Raw genomic sequence first — 17,251 nt, forward strand, 5'->3', positions numbered from 1 at the left:
ATCACCACCTCCTTTGTCTTACTGTTGTTGAGCGGCAAACAATTCAGTTTGCACCATTTGACAAAGTCCTCCACCGGGGCCTTGTATTCATCCTCCCATCTTCCCTTTATACACCCAACTATTGCTGAGTCATTTCTGCAGATGAATTTCTGTGTTGTATCTAAAATCCAAGGTACACAGGGTAAGCGGTAAGGGAGCCAATGATGCCCAACGCAGTTTCAGATCGCAGGCCAATCTACATATTGTAGGACAGCAAGGCTGGATTTCATTTTGGCAAAGTACTGCAGTTAACACAGGCAAGGCCAGGCCAGCAATCAAGCATAGTGGCAATGTAGTTCTGTTTTGTTGTTGTTTTTTTTTTAAAATGCAACTTAAATTTTGAACTGTATAAAGCAATCACTCATGGTGATCTCCTGGTGGCTACCTATTTTAACTTGACCCCCCCCCCCCCACCCCATACCAACATGTCTGTCCATGGCCTCCTCCAGTGCCACCATCAGGCCAAACCTGGGTTAATTCCATCTGGGTAGCCTCCAACCTGATGGCATTAACATAATTTTTTTCTAACTTCCAGTGATTACTTCCCACCAATCTTTTTTCCCAGCAACACACATCAAAGTTGCTGGTGAACGCAACAGGCCAAGCAGCATCTGTAGGAAGAGGTGCAGTCGATGTTTCAGGCCGAGACCCTTCGTCAGGACTAACTGAAGGAAGAGTGAGTAAGGGATTTGAAAGTTGGAGGGGGAGGGGGAGATCCAAAATGATAGGAGAAAACAGGAGGGGGAGGGATAGAGCCAAGAGCTGGACAGGTGATAGGCAAAAGGGGATATGAGAGGATCATGGGACAGGAGGTCCGGGAAGAAAGACAAGGGGGGGGGGCGGGGGAAAGAACCCAGAGGATGGGCAAGAGGTATATTCCGAGGGACAGAGGGAGAAAAAGGAGAGTGAGAGAAAGAATGTGTGTATAAAAATAAGTAACAGATGGGGTACGAGGGGAAGGTGGGGCCTTAGCGGAAGTTAGAGAAGTCAATGTTCATGCCATCAGGTTGGAGGCTACCCAGACGGAATATAAGGTGTTGTTCCTCCAACCTGAGTGTGGCTTCATCTTTACAGTAGAGGAGGCCATGTCAGAATGGGAATGGGATGTGGAATTAAAATGTGTGGCCACTGGAAGATCCTGCTTTCTCTGGTGGACAGAGCGTAGATGTTCAGCAAAGCGGTCTCCCAGTCTGCGTCGGGTCTCGCCAATATATAAAAGGCCACATCGGGAGCACCGGATGCAGTATATCACCCCAGTCGACTCACAGGTGAAGTGTTGCCTCACCTGGAAGGACTGTTTGGGGCCCTGAATGGTGGTAAGGGAGGAAGTGTAAGGGCATGTGTAGCACTTGTTCCGCTTACACGGATAAGTGCCAGGAGGGAGATCAGTGGGGAGGGATGGGGGGGACGAATGGACAAGGGAGTTGTGTAGGGAGCGATCCCTGCGGAATGCGGGGGGGGGGGGGGAGGGAAAGATGTGCTTAGTGGTGGGATCCCGTTGGAGGTGGCGGAAGTTACGGAGGAATATATGTTGGACCCAGAGGCTGGTGGGGTGGTAGGTGAGGACCAGGGGAACCCTACTCCTAGTGGGGTGGCGGGAGGATGGAGTGAGAGCAGATGTACGTGAAATGGGGGAGATGCGTTTAAGAGCAGAGTTGATAGTGGAGGAAAGGAAGCCCCTTTCTTTAAAAAAGGAAGACATCTCCCTCGTCCTAGAATGAAAAGCCTCATCCTGAGAGCAGATGCGGCGGAGACGGAGGAATTGCGAGAAGGGGATGGCGTTTTTGCAAGAGATAGGGTGAGAAGAGGAATAGTCCAGATAGCTGTGAGAGTCAGTAGGCTTATAGTAGAGCTGTGAGAGTCAGTAGGCTTATAGTAGAGCTGTGAGAGTCAGTAGGCTTATAGTAGAGCTGTGAGAGTCAGTAGGCTTATAGTAGAGCTGTGAGAGTCAGTAGGCTTATAGTAGAGCTGTGAGAGTCAGTAGGCTTATAGTAGAGCTGTGAGAGTCAGTAGGCTTATAGTAGGCTTACGTCATTGTTGTTCAAAATAACATATTATGGTCACCTCATTATACGACGGATATGGAACTTTAGAGAGTGAAGAGGAGATTTACCAGGATGCTGCCTGGATTACAGAGCATCTCCTATGAGGATTAGTTGAGCAGGCTAGGGCTCATCTCTCTGGAGTGAAAGAGAATGACTTGACAGAGGGGTGCAAGGGTGATAAGAGGCATAGATTGGGCAGACATAATTTTAAGGTGATTGGAGATAAGTTTAAGTGGGATGTCAGAGGTGATTCCTTTACATAAAGAGCAATAGGTGCATGATACACACTGCGAGAGTCATGGTAGAGGAAGGTAAGTTAGGGGCATTTAAGAAGCTCTTAGATAGGCACATGGATTATAGAAAAATAGATGGGATTAGACTGATTGTAGGGTAGGGTTAAAGGTTGGTGCAACATTATGGGCCAAAGGGCCTGTACTGACCTGTACTGAAATGATCTATATTTCTAATTATAAAAAAATGCTCTGTACCGTTAAGGTGTTTTTTTTCCCCAAATGCAAATGATACTTTTATGACAATGGCTTTGAATGGTTTGATTTCAAAAGCTAGAGTTTCAATAGATGGCAGAGTTTCCAAGTTTCACGGGTGTGCTTATTGCAGCCTCCCAACATAACCTGATAACACTGGTAAGCCCTCACCAGCAGGGGTCTGTGCATTATCAGCCCACGTGTTCATGCTCCAAGAAAGCAAAGGCAACAGGATATCTGATCATTGAATGCAAATGAGGCAAAATCTAGACAACTTAATCAACAAATGTATCTCTACCTTTAGGCAAATGGAACAAAATGGAATTGATTAGATGATTCACAGGGCTACCCATGTGTTTTAATGGGTTATGATACCTGAACGAGAATAAATGACAACATTTTAAAATAGTATAACCTTTCTCCCCAAAAAGGTTCACTGCACTTGTGACCTTGCTGCTGATGGTATCAGTGCACCAACAAATAACTGCTCTTTTTACCTCCACAAGGCGAACTTCCTTGCCGAGTTCCTTAATAAGATGCCCTGGTCTGATTTGATCAGGAAGCTCAGAAGTGCGGCCAATAAATCCCTAGAATCAAAACAATAATTAGAAATTTAAGAACCAAATTCAATACAGTAATGCAATGCTTATGACAGAAAGACTGAAAGCACGATAGCTAAAAAGCAATTACATCGCCTTTTTTTTTTAAAAACTTATGTGAACATAACAAATGGGCCCTCAGTGTATTCAGTAGCCCTTTTCAGATCATGGCTTGTATATTACAACAGGCAGCATCCTGGTAAATCTTCTCTTCACCCTCTCTAAAGCTTCTACATTTCACATTTTTATAACTGCAATGATTTTCATGCTCGATTTCCTCCCCAGTATTAAAGGCAGTCGGGGTTGGATTTAGAATGTATGTCTAGTGCACATTCTGGAGCAGAGGGTGGCGGTAATGCACCATTAAGCTGGATGCCAACCGCCGTAAAACAAGATACAGAGAGAGAGAGATTAAAGGCAGTCAGCAAGTTAGTGTTCATTGCTCTTGACAGTAGATCCCAAAAGTTTGCAATCTACTGTAAAAAGTTTCTGCTGAATCCTCAAATGGCAATCCCTTATCCTGAGAAGAACCTGTGGTTCTAGTCTGCCCAGCAGGAAGTAACTACTTCTCTCTATGTACTCTACCATTCCCTCAGTACACTGTAAGCCACACATTACCCATTGAAACATGAATATGGTCCAAGCCTACTCAAGTCTTTGCTCCAGACCCAACACAGCCTCAGTGAGCTAATTAACAGACTCAGTGCCAAAGGCCAAATGAGAGTAACTGCCCTTGACTTTGGCACTTGGTCAGGTGTAACATCAAGTAAGCGTGGACAAACATTCCAGCCGTAGAACATTACGGCTGGTGTTTCTCAGGGCAGTTGACAAGCCAAACCACTTGCTGATAAAGAGTCAGTGACCTTGTGTGGCGATACCATTTCCCTCCTCACACAGGCTGCCTTGATCATTTCCAGCACTCTGTTTCAGATTTTCAGAAACTGCGGTATTTTGCTCCCTCAGGTGCTTTCTTATTGACCTCCTTTCCACTTGAAGGTTGGACATTTTTTTTTTAAATTTAGAGATACAGATGATTCTGTGTTAATTGCAGGTATAGAGGAAGAACTACAAAACTTAATTGATATAATTGTTGAAGAAAATGCAAAAATGGGTCTATCTACCAATTGCAAAAAGACAGAACGTATGGTGATATCCAGAAAAAAGGAGAATCCTATCTGCTGGCTGACAATAAACGGGGAAGACATAAAACAAGTACAGAACTTTTGCTACTTAGGAAGCTGGGTGACATCAGATGGCAGGTGCGACTTGAACATTAAAAGAAGAATAGGGATGGCAAAAGACACGTTTATGAGAATGAAGAGTATACTGACCAATACTAAACTAGGCATGACAACCCGCCTCAGAGTACTGAAATGTTACGTTTATCCAGTTAAGTTATATGGCTCAGAATGTTGGACAATATCTAGTAATATGAGGAAACGAATTGTAGCAGCAGAGATGTGGTTTTTGAGGAGGATGCAAAGAATATCATGGATGAAACGAATATCTAACAAGGATGTCATGAACAGAGCAAACACAAAAAGAGAAATAATACATGAGATCATGAAAAGGCAACGTAACTTCATTGGACATGTGATTAGGAAAGATGAGTTAGAATGCATGGTAATTATGGGAAAGATTAAAGTGAAGAAAGCAAAAGGAAAGCAAAGACAAATGATGATGGAGACAGCAGCCAGAGAACTGGAAATGAATACCAATGAATTGATCCACTTGACCTGAAACAGGAGTGTGTGGGCCATGGCAGTCAAAGCTCAAACTGGGCACAGCACCTGATGATGATGACGACAGCGACGACAGGATGGTAACAGGCCTTTCCAGCTCAATGAGCCCACACTGCCCAATTACACCTATGTGACCAATTAACCTAATAACTCATACAGCTTTGGGATGTGGGAGGAAACTGGAGCACTCCGAGGAAACCACGTGATCACAGAAAAATATACAACTTCCTTACATACAGCGGCAGGAACTGAACCCAGATCACTGATGCTGTAAAGCAATGCATTAACTGCTACGCTAACATGCAACTGGAGAGGTTCCCAACGGAGTGCACTACATTTGATTCCACACAAAAAGAAATGACTTTCTATGTCTGCCTGCAGCAAGATCTTGTCAACACTCTGGCACTCTGGTAGATGGCAACTTGTATTCGTATAACACATGCCAAGAAATGACTCCCTTCAATGTCACCTATTAACTAACAATGCCACTGAATGTCAAGTCCCTCATCATCAACCATCCAAGTTATCAGTGACAAAAAATATAGCTGGAAAAGTCATAAATAGTGTGGCTGGAGGAGCTGGACTAATGACGCTGTTCTCTAGTTCCCAAAGCCATTTTGATATTGATAGGGCAAATATCGGAATTGCGTAGAATATCCTCAACATAGTGTTGTCTTGCATAACATGAAAATTCTTGTTTGAGCTTCATTCAAAACCATCTGCTTGACAGCACACCATCAACTATACTAAACATTCATAGCATCAAAGATCACAGCACTCTTATGCTGATCTTTATGCCTAACTACACAAATCCTGTCTGCTATCACTGGGATCGTATCTTTCTATATTCTGCCTGTTTAAGTGCACGTCCTTTTGTATCTAAATGCCTTTTAAACATAGTATTCATATCTGGTTCCAGCAGCAAATTCCAGATTATCGACAACAGAAACCATCTTTCAGCTCTCCTTTGAAAGTGCTTTCCTTCATCTTAAACTATGTTCTTTTGTTTCTGATACCCCTATTATGGTGGAGAAGAATTTACATCTATGGCTCTCCAACTTACTTACAAAGGTTGTTCTTCAGTCAGGACAGGCAGTCTATTCTGATTCAGGGAAGACAAGTCCAGCCTATCCATTCTGTTCACATTGCTAAAGTCCTCAAATCCAGCACTATCCTGATGAACCTCCTCTGCACTCTCTCCAACACAATTATATCCTTCCGAAAGTGTGGCAATCAGTATTTTGCAAAGTTGCAACACAACTTCCCAACTTCAATGCCCCAATGAAGGCAGAATAGCCTCTTACCTTCTTCACTGCCCTTTTGATTTACCTCACCTCTTTCAGGGAACTAGGGACTTGAACCACAAGGTCCCTCTGCTCATCAACATTGTTCAGTGCCTTATGCTTTATTATCTATATTTACTACAAGTCTTACTTTGATGTGACTTGCCAAAATGTAAAACCTTGCACTTGTTGGGATTAAATTCCAGCTGCCAATTACCCTGTCCAACATTCCATCTGATCCAAATCCTGCTGTAGCCATAAGTACCTTCCTGATTATCTACAGCACCACCAACTTCTGCCATTCGTAAACTTGATATCTGTACCTCCTACACTTACACACAAGTCTTTAATATTTATCACTGAAAGGGGTTCTCACACCAGTCCTTGTGATATACCATCAATCATTTTTCACTGATGCACCTTGGCAACCAAATGCACAACCTATAAAAAAGACTGGATTATGCTATCAATACCCCCAAACCAGCCACCTCCACTATCAATGAGGTCAAGGGGCAACAGGTATATGGTAAATAAATATCTATAGGATTCTCACCAAGTCAGATACCAAACTTGAAAACGTCAGCATTATTTCATTGCCACCGAGCTCCTCACCTAACAGCATTGCTCAATAACCTTCACTAGAAGAACAGTGGTACGTCAACAGTGGTAGGTCACCACCTTCCCCAAGGCAATTTAGCCATAGAGTGTAAGTACTGGCCTTACCATAAGTGCTCACACCCAGCAAATGATCCTGAAATGAGGACTACGGAATTTTTTTTTCCTACAGGACAAACCTCCATTCCCAGAAATCAATCTAGAAGATCTCCACTGCTCCGATTCCAAGTATATCCTTGCATAGGTACAAAGACTATACAATCACAGCAGGGCTTGGTTTTGCATTTCAACCCTTTAAAATGAAGGCCAACAAGCCTTAGTCCTGCATGTCATGAAGCAGCGCACAAAAGATGTAAAACTCAGTATTGACTATGTTCATAAAGCACTTTTTAAAAATTCTTCACCTTCATGCACACTTATTGTTAAAAATATTTCAAATTCCTTCCATCGTCATAGTTTATTTTCCCAGCTATTTCCACAACTAAATGGGATAAAGACAGTAACGCACTCATTATTCATGCAAATTGTAATAACTGAGGGCCAAATCCTGATCCCTGTGACACCCACTTTTAAATGCCTACCAAACTGAAAGGATCTGCTGATAAGGGTCGATAGAGAAAAGTTATCCTATGTTAAATACATTAAACTCAATTAAATTATAGTTTTCAGTTAATGAGGGAAAATTTGAGACTACACAGTGTTCTCATTTAGTCATTCTGTATTCTATTGATCAACTCAGACCAGACTAGAATCCCATATTTGAATACACAGTGCAGAACCAGGGAAATGCTGTTATGTTGGTGGTGCCTTCTTTGAAGCATTCTGACTCATCGCATCACAGCCTGGTACGAAGCCTCTAATGCAAAGGATTGCAAGAGGCTGCAGAGGATTATAGACTCAGCCAGCCCCATCGTGGACACAACCCTCCGCTCCATCAAGGACGCCTTCAAGAAAGTATATCCATCATTAAAGGCTCCAACCACTGGGGACCCACCCTATTCTCATTACTACATCAGGAAAGAGATGGTACAGGAGCCTGAAGACCCACACTCAGTATTTTAAGAACAGCTTCTTCTCCACTATTTTAACTTATAGTAATTTTACTGTATAGTGATTATAGTAATTTTAATCTCGTACTTTACGGCTGCCGCAAAACAACAAATTTCACGCTATGTCATAGTCATACTTTATTGATCCCGGGGGAAATTGGTCAGTGATAGTGATAATAAAGCTGATTATGAAATACAGCATTAAACTGGCACACCTTCTGTTTGATGAGACCTACCACTACAACGTCTCCACGGAACTTCACAGCCAGCTTCATCCTACTAGTTTTTATTTCAATCAGCCTTCTAATACCTGATGAAGCTCAAGTCTTTACATGGGAGTCATAAAGGCAAATTTACATGGGAATTTATATGGAAACAGTCTATTGAAAGTCTCATCCCTGAAGAACCAAAAGATTGAAAATGTGTTTATAAAAGCTATTACCTCCTTCTGAATCCAGCATTTAAGTGAAGGGATGAGCGACTTGACTCCTTGCACTAGGTACTCTTGTGGCTGACAGCCGTCTTCCCTCATTTCTGAGCAAAGAAACAAAACTGTAATTCAACTTTAATTCACAAAGTCCACTGAAGTCAATCATGGTTAAACAAAGGAAAATTTGAAGCGAAGATTCAATATAAATTACAGAGCTTATACAAATATTAAGGATTAAATCCTTACAATGTAAATCCCTCAGGTTGTTTAATCTATTTATTCTAACAAAAGATAACCCAGGTTCTATAAATGCAATAACTGGAGAAATCCCACCCTCAATCAACAGTACTGTCTTAGTGAATATCTCTTGAGACTTTCCAATTCTTGCCAAATTAGCAAAATTAGGGTCAACAGTGCTGTGACCTAAGCAATGAATTTATGTTTAGCATTTCTTTTTACTACTGAATCTTTGACCCTATTTCTAAAACTTCAGATCCCACGAAACCTTCAAGCTCTTTATCATGTAAGTATTTCACAATTTAATGTGGTAAGGTTCCATACGAATACCAGTGGCAATTAGCCCTATCATCACCTCTATGGACTCCTCCACACTGCCCTATTCATCAAACATAATGAACAAACAGGAACACGAGAAAGAATTTTGGTTGTCATCATTTTTAACAGTTGATTGGCCCATCTAAAATTCACCCAGCTTTGTTGGAAATGATGCTATTACTGTGGAGTAGAAATAAAGGCTTCTCGTGATTTCACAATTAGAACAGACTACAAGTATCTTATCAGTTGTTGTGTCACCAGACTAAACAGAACATGCAACCGCTCAATTCCCATTTGCTTCCCCTACCTTTTAGAGTTTCTCGAAGGCTATTTGCCACATACCAACACATTGCCTCAAAGTACGGAAACTTGAAAAGCTCCGGAGTCTTTAATCGCTTCTCCATCTCATATATCCTAGAATTAAAAAGTAAGAGTGAGAAATATTATTCTATTGTACAGATCACTGCAGGTCGCTCTGGAGTGGATAAAGTGGAAGAACAAGCTTGTACATCAGCCCATTCAAATACCACAGAACCAGAATGCTGCTATGAATGCTCGAGTGCATTTATGCTGGGAGGAGTTTGAAGGTTCCGTGATAGACTGACATCAATGCATTAATCTTGAAAGTATCCATTGATATTGATTTTTAAGGACTTTCATATCATATTCTTAGTGATTATTATTTATTTTGTTTTGTTCTCTTGTATCGGCAGTTTGTTGTCTTTTGCACACTGTCCATCTTGCTGTGTGTAGTTTTTCATTGACTCAATTGTGATTCTTTGTATTTACTTGAACGCCCACAAGAAAATGAATCTCAGGTTATATATGGTGAGATGTATGTACTTTAATAATAAATTTGTTTTGAACTTTAAAAAGCAGTTGCTCCTCACTGCAGAATTGCAGGAAGTGTCCATCTCATCATGCAACGTCAACCAAGTGTTAAAACAACCAGTCTTCAGGAAGAATTACAGTCAGGAGTGTCTGTACGTGGCTGGGCAGGGAGGAATGTGTGGGGTGGGAATGAGGATTGGTGGCTAGAACAAAGGTACAAGCTCAAAAGGCAAAGGTTGAAAATCTGAAACAACAGAAAATACTGGAGACAGAAATAGTCAACATTTCAAACTGATTAACTTTCAGAACTAGGAACAGTTTAATAACATGCAGAGAAGGGGAAGGCTGTAGGACAGAGATGAACATCACAAATAATGATGCAGGTGGAGTAATCACACCAAAAGAAGTGTAAAAAGGGAGATGAGTGAGAATTCGTTTTATTACTGTCACAGTGAAAAATTTTAGTTTGCATTCCATCCGTTCAGATTATTCTAGACACAAGTACATCAAGGAAGAATGAAAGGAAAAGAGTAACAGAATATGGATTTAGTGTTACAGTTACACAGAAAGTATAGTGGTGACAGTCACAGCCAAGGGCCACGACATAGGAGACTGAGAGGTCAAGACTTCAGCTTTATTGTTTAAGAGTTTTATAAAGCGGGATAGAAGTTGTCCTTGAGCTCAGTGGTATGTGCTCTCAAGCTTTATTTAGTACCTTCTGCCTAATAGAAGAGGAAGAGATGACTGGAATGGAAAAGGTCCTTGATTACGTTGCCTGCATTCCTGAGGCAGCAGAAGTGTCAATGAAGGCAAGGCTGGTTTTCATGATAGTCACAGCTGTGTTCAACCTTTCTCTCTCCACAGATTTTACTTTGTCCTGAACTGTTGGCATTTCCATCAATTGTGAAATTTCACATCAGTTCAAGCACTTCTTTCTCTCCTCTGTTGCTCCCACTGCCTTCCATTTACAACTCTGAATCAGCTATGATTAACAAGTCCAACTACTCTCCCTCATCCAAAGCCGCAACCACTTAGTCTTTGTCTCCCCATAAGATATTCCCTTTTCTCTCTTCTCCTCACCTTTTCTACTATATAAAAATGCCCTTTTCCAACTTTTATTAGTTGTTTATTAATTTACATTGTTTATTCATTTTTTGTTATTTAATAGGTGACTGTTTGACAGCCAAGTTCAAGATTAAGAGCCTATGATTTAAAATGCCAAGGCATTTGCACAGCAGATCCAGCAGACACAACTGTTCTTAACAATGTACAGACCAGACCATTCATAGCTAAGTGACAGTTCAACAAAAGTACATGTTTTATGGAGTACATTGGAATGGCATTATTGATAAAAAAAAACATTAGATTTACCTGATCAGTCCAAAAGGGAAAACATGCTTTTCACATTATTAGCAGAATCTTAGCAACAACAGCTTCAGAAAAACCATTAACACCTTCAGGAGGGTGAACATGAACATCAGAAACATCACAGCTGCTCCACTGTTCTCTAAGGCCATGGCTCATGTTTTAGCTTGGTTGCATCTTCCTCTCCCATTGTCATTCCTCTCAATTCCCTTACTGTCAAAATATCACTCGTCTTGAACGCTAACCACCAATTTCAATTTAGAGGGGGAATTGACGCTGACAGTAATATAGCTTCTCCTTTGGGTCTCACTTGCATATGTTTACGCAGGAGAAGGGGCCGATGGGAAAAACAGATCAGCTGTGATTGAATGGTGGAGCAGACTTGGTCATCGAGAATTTACTTTACTTGCCTTATGCATTTACATGTATTAGGAATTTGATGTGGTATTATTCTTATATAAAAAAATAACATAGAAAATAAAATTAGAGGTTAAGTACAGAGATGCTATAAAATGTGCATAAACACATAAATACCAGTATGTATTTTTAATGTAAACAGCATTATAAAAACTTGTTTAAAGTGTTTACAGTGCAGTACAGTGATGGGGGTAATAAATGAAGGTAGCTAGTTAGAATGGTTGATCAGGTTACCTGCCTGGGGAAGAAACTTTTAAGATGGCATGAGGATTTTGTTTTAATAGCCCTTTAATGTGTTCCAGAACAGAGCTTTTGGAAAAGCCACTTTGCAGGGTGGGTAGTGGTCTTGATGGGCCAAATGGCCTAATTCTGCTCCTATGTCTTATGGTCTAAAGTTTAACCTAGTACAGGTAATATAATTTAAAATCTGTTGTAAACTGTCACCATAATACCAACTGGTATTAATTTTGCATTGGGAAATAACATTGACTGTTTTTTAAAAGCACTGATGCCATGCAAGATTATAATCAAAGATCTCAAATTTATAAACAGCCCCACCAGGACATTGACACTACAGATGATGTTCCACATTCAACTGTACAAAATCTTGGATGGATTTTGGAAAGCACAAGTTCCTGGGGAAAACCACGGGAGGGAGAATGCAGAACAACTCGACTCCACGACACAGCGAAAATAATCCTTAACTACGTGCAGGTCACCAAGGTGCCTCCGCAAGTAATGAGAACATGATAAATTTCACACAACAGTTATAAGGTAAGTAGAACTGTTAAGAGCTACAGATAAATTAAAGGATGTTACACACCAGTGCTCAGAGAAGTAATTCAAAATTGCAATAAAACACAGGGGAGAGATAGAATAGATAGAATAATAAAACTCCAATCAGCACAAAGGCGAATATTGACATGAAATCACACTGCATTTTACTTTGCAACAGCAAACTTGTCGTCTGAAGAGCCACTGCGCTGGCAGCAAGGAAACAGGACATACACCGAAATGAAAATAATTGAAAGACGCAAGCACTACTCTTGAGGAACCTGTATACTGTCCAACAATAGGACCACACAAAATGCACTCTGAGCTGCAGCGAAGGATTAGCACAGCACTACATCGTACAAAGTGCCAGCATGAAAGAGGGCGAGATATGATAACTGGAAGATCAAAGTGTGTGACAATTTTCAACAGGCTGATGAGACTGGAAACAGAAAGTAAATAGGAAACGTACCCAGAGAACCTTCCATCAAACTTCAAACTCAAAGTAAATTTATTATCAAAATATGTATGTCACCCTGAAATTGATTTCCTGCAGGTATTCACAGTAGAACAAAGAAATACTACACACAAAGACGGACAAGCACCAAAGTGCAAAGGATGACAAACTGCACAAATACAAAAAAAATCAATAATAGGTAAATAAATAATACTGAGAATCCTGACAGTCGTTGAAAGTGAGACCATAAGTTATGTTCAGTTCAGTACTGAGGTGAGTGAAGTTATCCATGCTCATTCAGGAGCCTGATGGGTGAAGGGTAATAACTATTCCTGAACCTGGCGGTATGGACCAATGGCACCTGTACTTCTCTCTGACGGATCCTTGATGATGGATGCTGTTTTCTTGCGACAGTGCTCCTTGTAGAGGTGCTCAACTGTGGAAAGGCTTTTTCTATGATGGACTCAGCTATATCCAGCACTCCCCACCAGTGTTTCAATTTTGATAAAGAAGAACTCATCTGGGACGCACAGCTACAATGGTACTAGGGAGCAGCTTCTTCAAGCTCATCTGCGGAAACAGCTTAATTTCTACCGTTAGATGTCTTTTTTTTCCCCTTTTCAAGGTAGATGGGGTTCTGTCAGTGCCCTTGACCTGCAGCTGCACTCAAACTGCGTTCCTTTATGGCATCTGGGACCGACCGGCCGTTTTTCAATATCCTAAGGGTGCAGCCTAGAAGACAAGCACGCCTTCGGGATATTGAGGCTTTGTGATCCTGTGGATGAGCCGATTCTACGCTGGTGTCACCAAATGAAACGCCACAGGAGAAAACAGAATATCGGGAACAGCGGATCAGCTGTCAGAGGGCTGTGTACTCAGCGAACTGCTCTCTCGCTGGTGGGGAAAGTTTGCTGCCAATTCTCGAGTAGGAGATCTCAGGGGGAAAAAAAAGCAACGCGGCAGTCCTTAACATCACAATGAACGAGTTGCTCACTGTGTGACACCTCTCTGCCCCTTTATTAGGGAGAGAGAGAGAGAGAGAGAGAGAGAACAAGCCGGTGGTAGGTCAAATTGTCAGATGATTGAATAGCTTTTGTTGTACTGCAGATCATGGCCTCTCTTGGGGGCTTTGCTATCGCTTGCTTGGTGGGTTTTAATGCTTTTTGCAGTAGTACATGGGGGGATGATTGTGCATGAGAGGTGTAAGTAGTGGGGGGGCTTTGGGGTTCTAATGTTTTTAACATTATTCATTCTTTGAGGTGCCCTTCTGTTTTCATGGATGTCAGTGAACAGCAAGAATTTCAGGCTGTACATTGTTTATATTCTCTGATATTAAAATGGAACTACTGAAACATGAAAAGATCTATCACAGAACAAAGAACAGTACAGCAGAAGAACAGGGCCTTTGGCCAGGGATGCTGTGGCAAACTAATTGAACTAGTAGTTAAAAGCCTATTAAACTAGTCTGTTTTACCTACACAAGTCCATATCCCTCCATTCATGTACAATTGCAGCACCAGATAACAGTGTGGGCTGAAGGACCAGTTCCTATGCAATGTTCTATGGATAGATGCACAATGTGAAGAGCAAAGAGGGCCAAGGTCCAGGTGCAGGTTGATGAGATTGGGCAGAAAAATAAGTTAGCATGGAGTAGATGGGCCAAAGGGCCTGTTTCTATGCTTTAGTGTTCCATGGCTCTAATCAGTTGATTTGATATGGCATTGGACGTAGGAGAGAGGAGGCAGCTCTGGAATAGAACAAGACATTGAAAGTGGCAACTAACCTGAGTTGTGTTCCAATGTTGAGGTTATGCAGAAAGTTTCCACCGAAAGCCATACAATCCTTGGATGTTAGGACAGCGTGGATCCAGCCTTAAAAGCAAGACATCTGGGTGAGCTGTGCAAGCAAACTAAAGCCAGCTGAGTCACAGGATAATGCCCAAAGTGGGTGGGGTTATCAAAAGTAAAAGTGGACTTTATTGCTGAAAACATATGGAAAGTATTTGTATAGAGGAGCTCTATTATCCTTGTACACAAACCATAAAGTTAATGTGCAAGCAGTGCAACAGATCAGGAAGATAAAAGTTATGCCCTGTGGTTCCCCATTATTGCGTTCTTGTGACTCAAGGCAAACTTGTAAAGTGTGTATTAATGCTTCAAGTGATGGACACTGCCTTTATCCTGATAGTCTTAACAAAGGGTCTCAGCCCAAAGCACCATTTGTTTATTCCTCTCCACAGATGCCACCTTGACCTGCTGCATTTTGTGTGTTATTCCAGATCCGCAGCATCAGCAGAATCTTTCACCTTTATCCATCTGCCACTTTGCAAACAACTCAGCTGAGACGCTTACAGAAATTAACATGTTATAGAAGTGGTGTGTGGAGAAGGCATGTCCCAGAGATGAAAAGGAAGGGTACAATCAATGCAGGATTTACTTGAGTTGGCTGAGATCAGGATCCTAGAGGAGTGTGCAAATTGGTAATAGAGGGATTGTGCCAAGAATGGCTATAGAGAATCCTTCATTAATTCAGCTGTCTCAGAAATTCATTACTATTCTACTTCTGCCATATGAAACTATGATCCTAACCATCCTTTGGAAAGAGTGGGGAGCACACCCTTTCCAAATGTCAAGTCACTTTTCCTCAAATAGATACATCACCCCCACGTACAGTGTGTCAGCAAAGCCTTAGGTTAAAGGAATACATTTGACTACCACAACCTTAAACCCAGCATTAAACTCGTGGTCAACAAGGCAGCAATGATCCCTGCCCCAGACCATTCACAACAGGCACTTCAATGCACAGCAGAGGCACAGCCTTGGAAAATCTTGAAAGCAGAAAAACTTGGATGACTGCAGGAAAAGATAACATCTCCCTTGCACTCAGTGGCTAGCAATAAAGCAAGCACCTTCGGTCTCCTTACCATTCTATGACTCTAATAGCCTGAAGAATGGGGCAATAATGGGGTAAAATTACAGCAAATGATTTTCAGCATTGCAAATGGATATTTGCCAGACCAAAAAAAAAATTGGAACAGACCACTTGCTCAGTGGTGAAATACAAGCAGAATTGACTTCAAACTGAATTATTGATATACAAATCTCTATATGCAACTCCACTGTTTCCAGTTTTTCACCAATCGGAATGTAGACTCTTCCATTCACTCCAAAGCCACACCTTTCAGTGCCAAGTTAGGGAAAATTCTTACAAATAGATAGCAAACAGAGGCTGATGTCAACTTAGGAGTAACATGATAGTGCAGTGGTTAGCACATCACTTTACAGCGCCAGCAGATCAGGGTTCAATTCCCGCCACTGTCTGTAAGGAGATTTGTATATTCTCCTGGTAACTAGTTGAGTTTCCTATGGCTTTCTCTCACATTCCAAAGATGTACAGATTAGGATTAATGAGTTGTGGGCACACTATGTTGGTGCCCAAAGTGCGATACACTTGCGATATGCCTCCAGCACACCTTGTTGGCCGTTGACGCAAATGACACATTTCACTGTACATTTTGATGTGCATGTGACAAATAAAGCCAAACTTTAAATCTTTGAGAAAATTCTTTTAATTTTGAAGTCTGAAATATCTTGGGTTGAATTGGGTTAAAAATCTGCAATGATCTTATTGAATGGTAGACACAAAAAATTAAACAGCCTGCTCTTGTTCTCATGTAAACAGGTAAGCTATGTACTGCCAAATGTAACAAAGTATGGGACCAGATGGAAATCTTGTGTTATCCTTACACCATACCTGTGGGAATGAGAAGTGTCTGCCCCTGTTGCAGTACACATTTGTAACATCGGTCCACTTGGTCTCCAAAGAAAGTCTCACTCTGGTTGACAGAACTGCTCCAACTTTCATAAAGTGCAAGATTGGCATTGGTAGGCCTTATCAAGTAGAAGTGTTTTTCACCCTGCATGGAAGAGATTTTTTTGTGCTTTAATACAAATCTTTAAATAAGAAGAGTTACTCAAATTGTCCCACACGGTAGTACCCCATCACCACTACAATGACCCCATCAAACAATTGTTGACACCAACTTGCTGCTAGTGCTCTACAACTGGAATCTCTCTCATGTGAACTGGAATATTTGTGGAAAATCTTCAACTTTTATCATGCTAACACCTCATATTCCACCCCGGTAGCCTCCAACCTGACACCATGAACACTGATTTCTCTAACCTCCAATAATTTCTCTCCCCTCTTTTTCCATTCCCCATTCTGACTCCCCCCTTACCCCCTTCTCTGCTCCTCTCCTGCCGATCACCCCCCTCTAGTGCCCCTGCTCCTTCACCTCTCCTCTGGTCCATTCTCTTGCCCTACAAGATTCCTCCTTCTTCGGCCTTTTACCTTTTCCTCCTATAATTTAATCTCCCCCCCCTCCCCCTTGTCTCACCGATCATCAGCCAGCTTTTGCTCCCCACCTTCTTACTCTGGCTTCTGCCCTCTTCCTTATAAAGGGTCTAGGCCCAAAACATCAACTGCTTATTCCTCTCTATAGATGTTACCTGACCTGCTGAACTTTTCCAGCATTTTATTTGTTGACCTTTTATAACGTTCCAAAT

At 41.6% G+C, this 17,251-nt stretch overlaps 1 protein-coding gene and 1 long non-coding RNA gene across 4 annotated transcripts in view; one reads left to right on the top strand and one right to left on the bottom strand.

Moving 5' to 3' along the window:
• The window catches only part of LOC140202773 (uncharacterized), a 59,003-nt gene that overhangs the window by 36,344 nt on the left and 5,408 nt on the right, over nt 1–17,251 (top strand). For all 3 annotated transcript variants that reach the window (XR_011887185.1, XR_011887186.1, XR_011887187.1), the window contains one exon: nt 12,008–12,229. This is a non-coding gene — a long non-coding RNA (uncharacterized lncRNA). The remainder of the gene's footprint in view (nt 1–12,007; nt 12,230–17,251) is intronic.
• The window catches only part of LOC140202770 (lysine-specific demethylase 7B-like), an 88,670-nt gene that overhangs the window by 31,732 nt on the left and 39,687 nt on the right, over nt 1–17,251 (bottom strand). Inside the window, exons 7-11 of the mRNA XM_072268094.1 lie at nt 16,437–16,599; nt 14,467–14,554; nt 9,150–9,256; nt 8,300–8,391; nt 3,067–3,156 (exon numbers count right to left, since the gene is read on the bottom strand). Coding sequence (XP_072124195.1) covers nt 3,067–3,156; nt 8,300–8,391; nt 9,150–9,256; nt 14,467–14,554; nt 16,437–16,599 — 540 coding nt within the window. The remainder of the gene's footprint in view (nt 1–3,066; nt 3,157–8,299; nt 8,392–9,149; nt 9,257–14,466; nt 14,555–16,436; nt 16,600–17,251) is intronic.

This window comes from Mobula birostris, chromosome 9 (assembly GCF_030028105.1).
Source record: "Mobula birostris isolate sMobBir1 chromosome 9, sMobBir1.hap1, whole genome shotgun sequence".
NCBI classification, from domain to species: Eukaryota; Metazoa; Chordata; class Chondrichthyes; order Myliobatiformes; family Myliobatidae; genus Mobula; species Mobula birostris.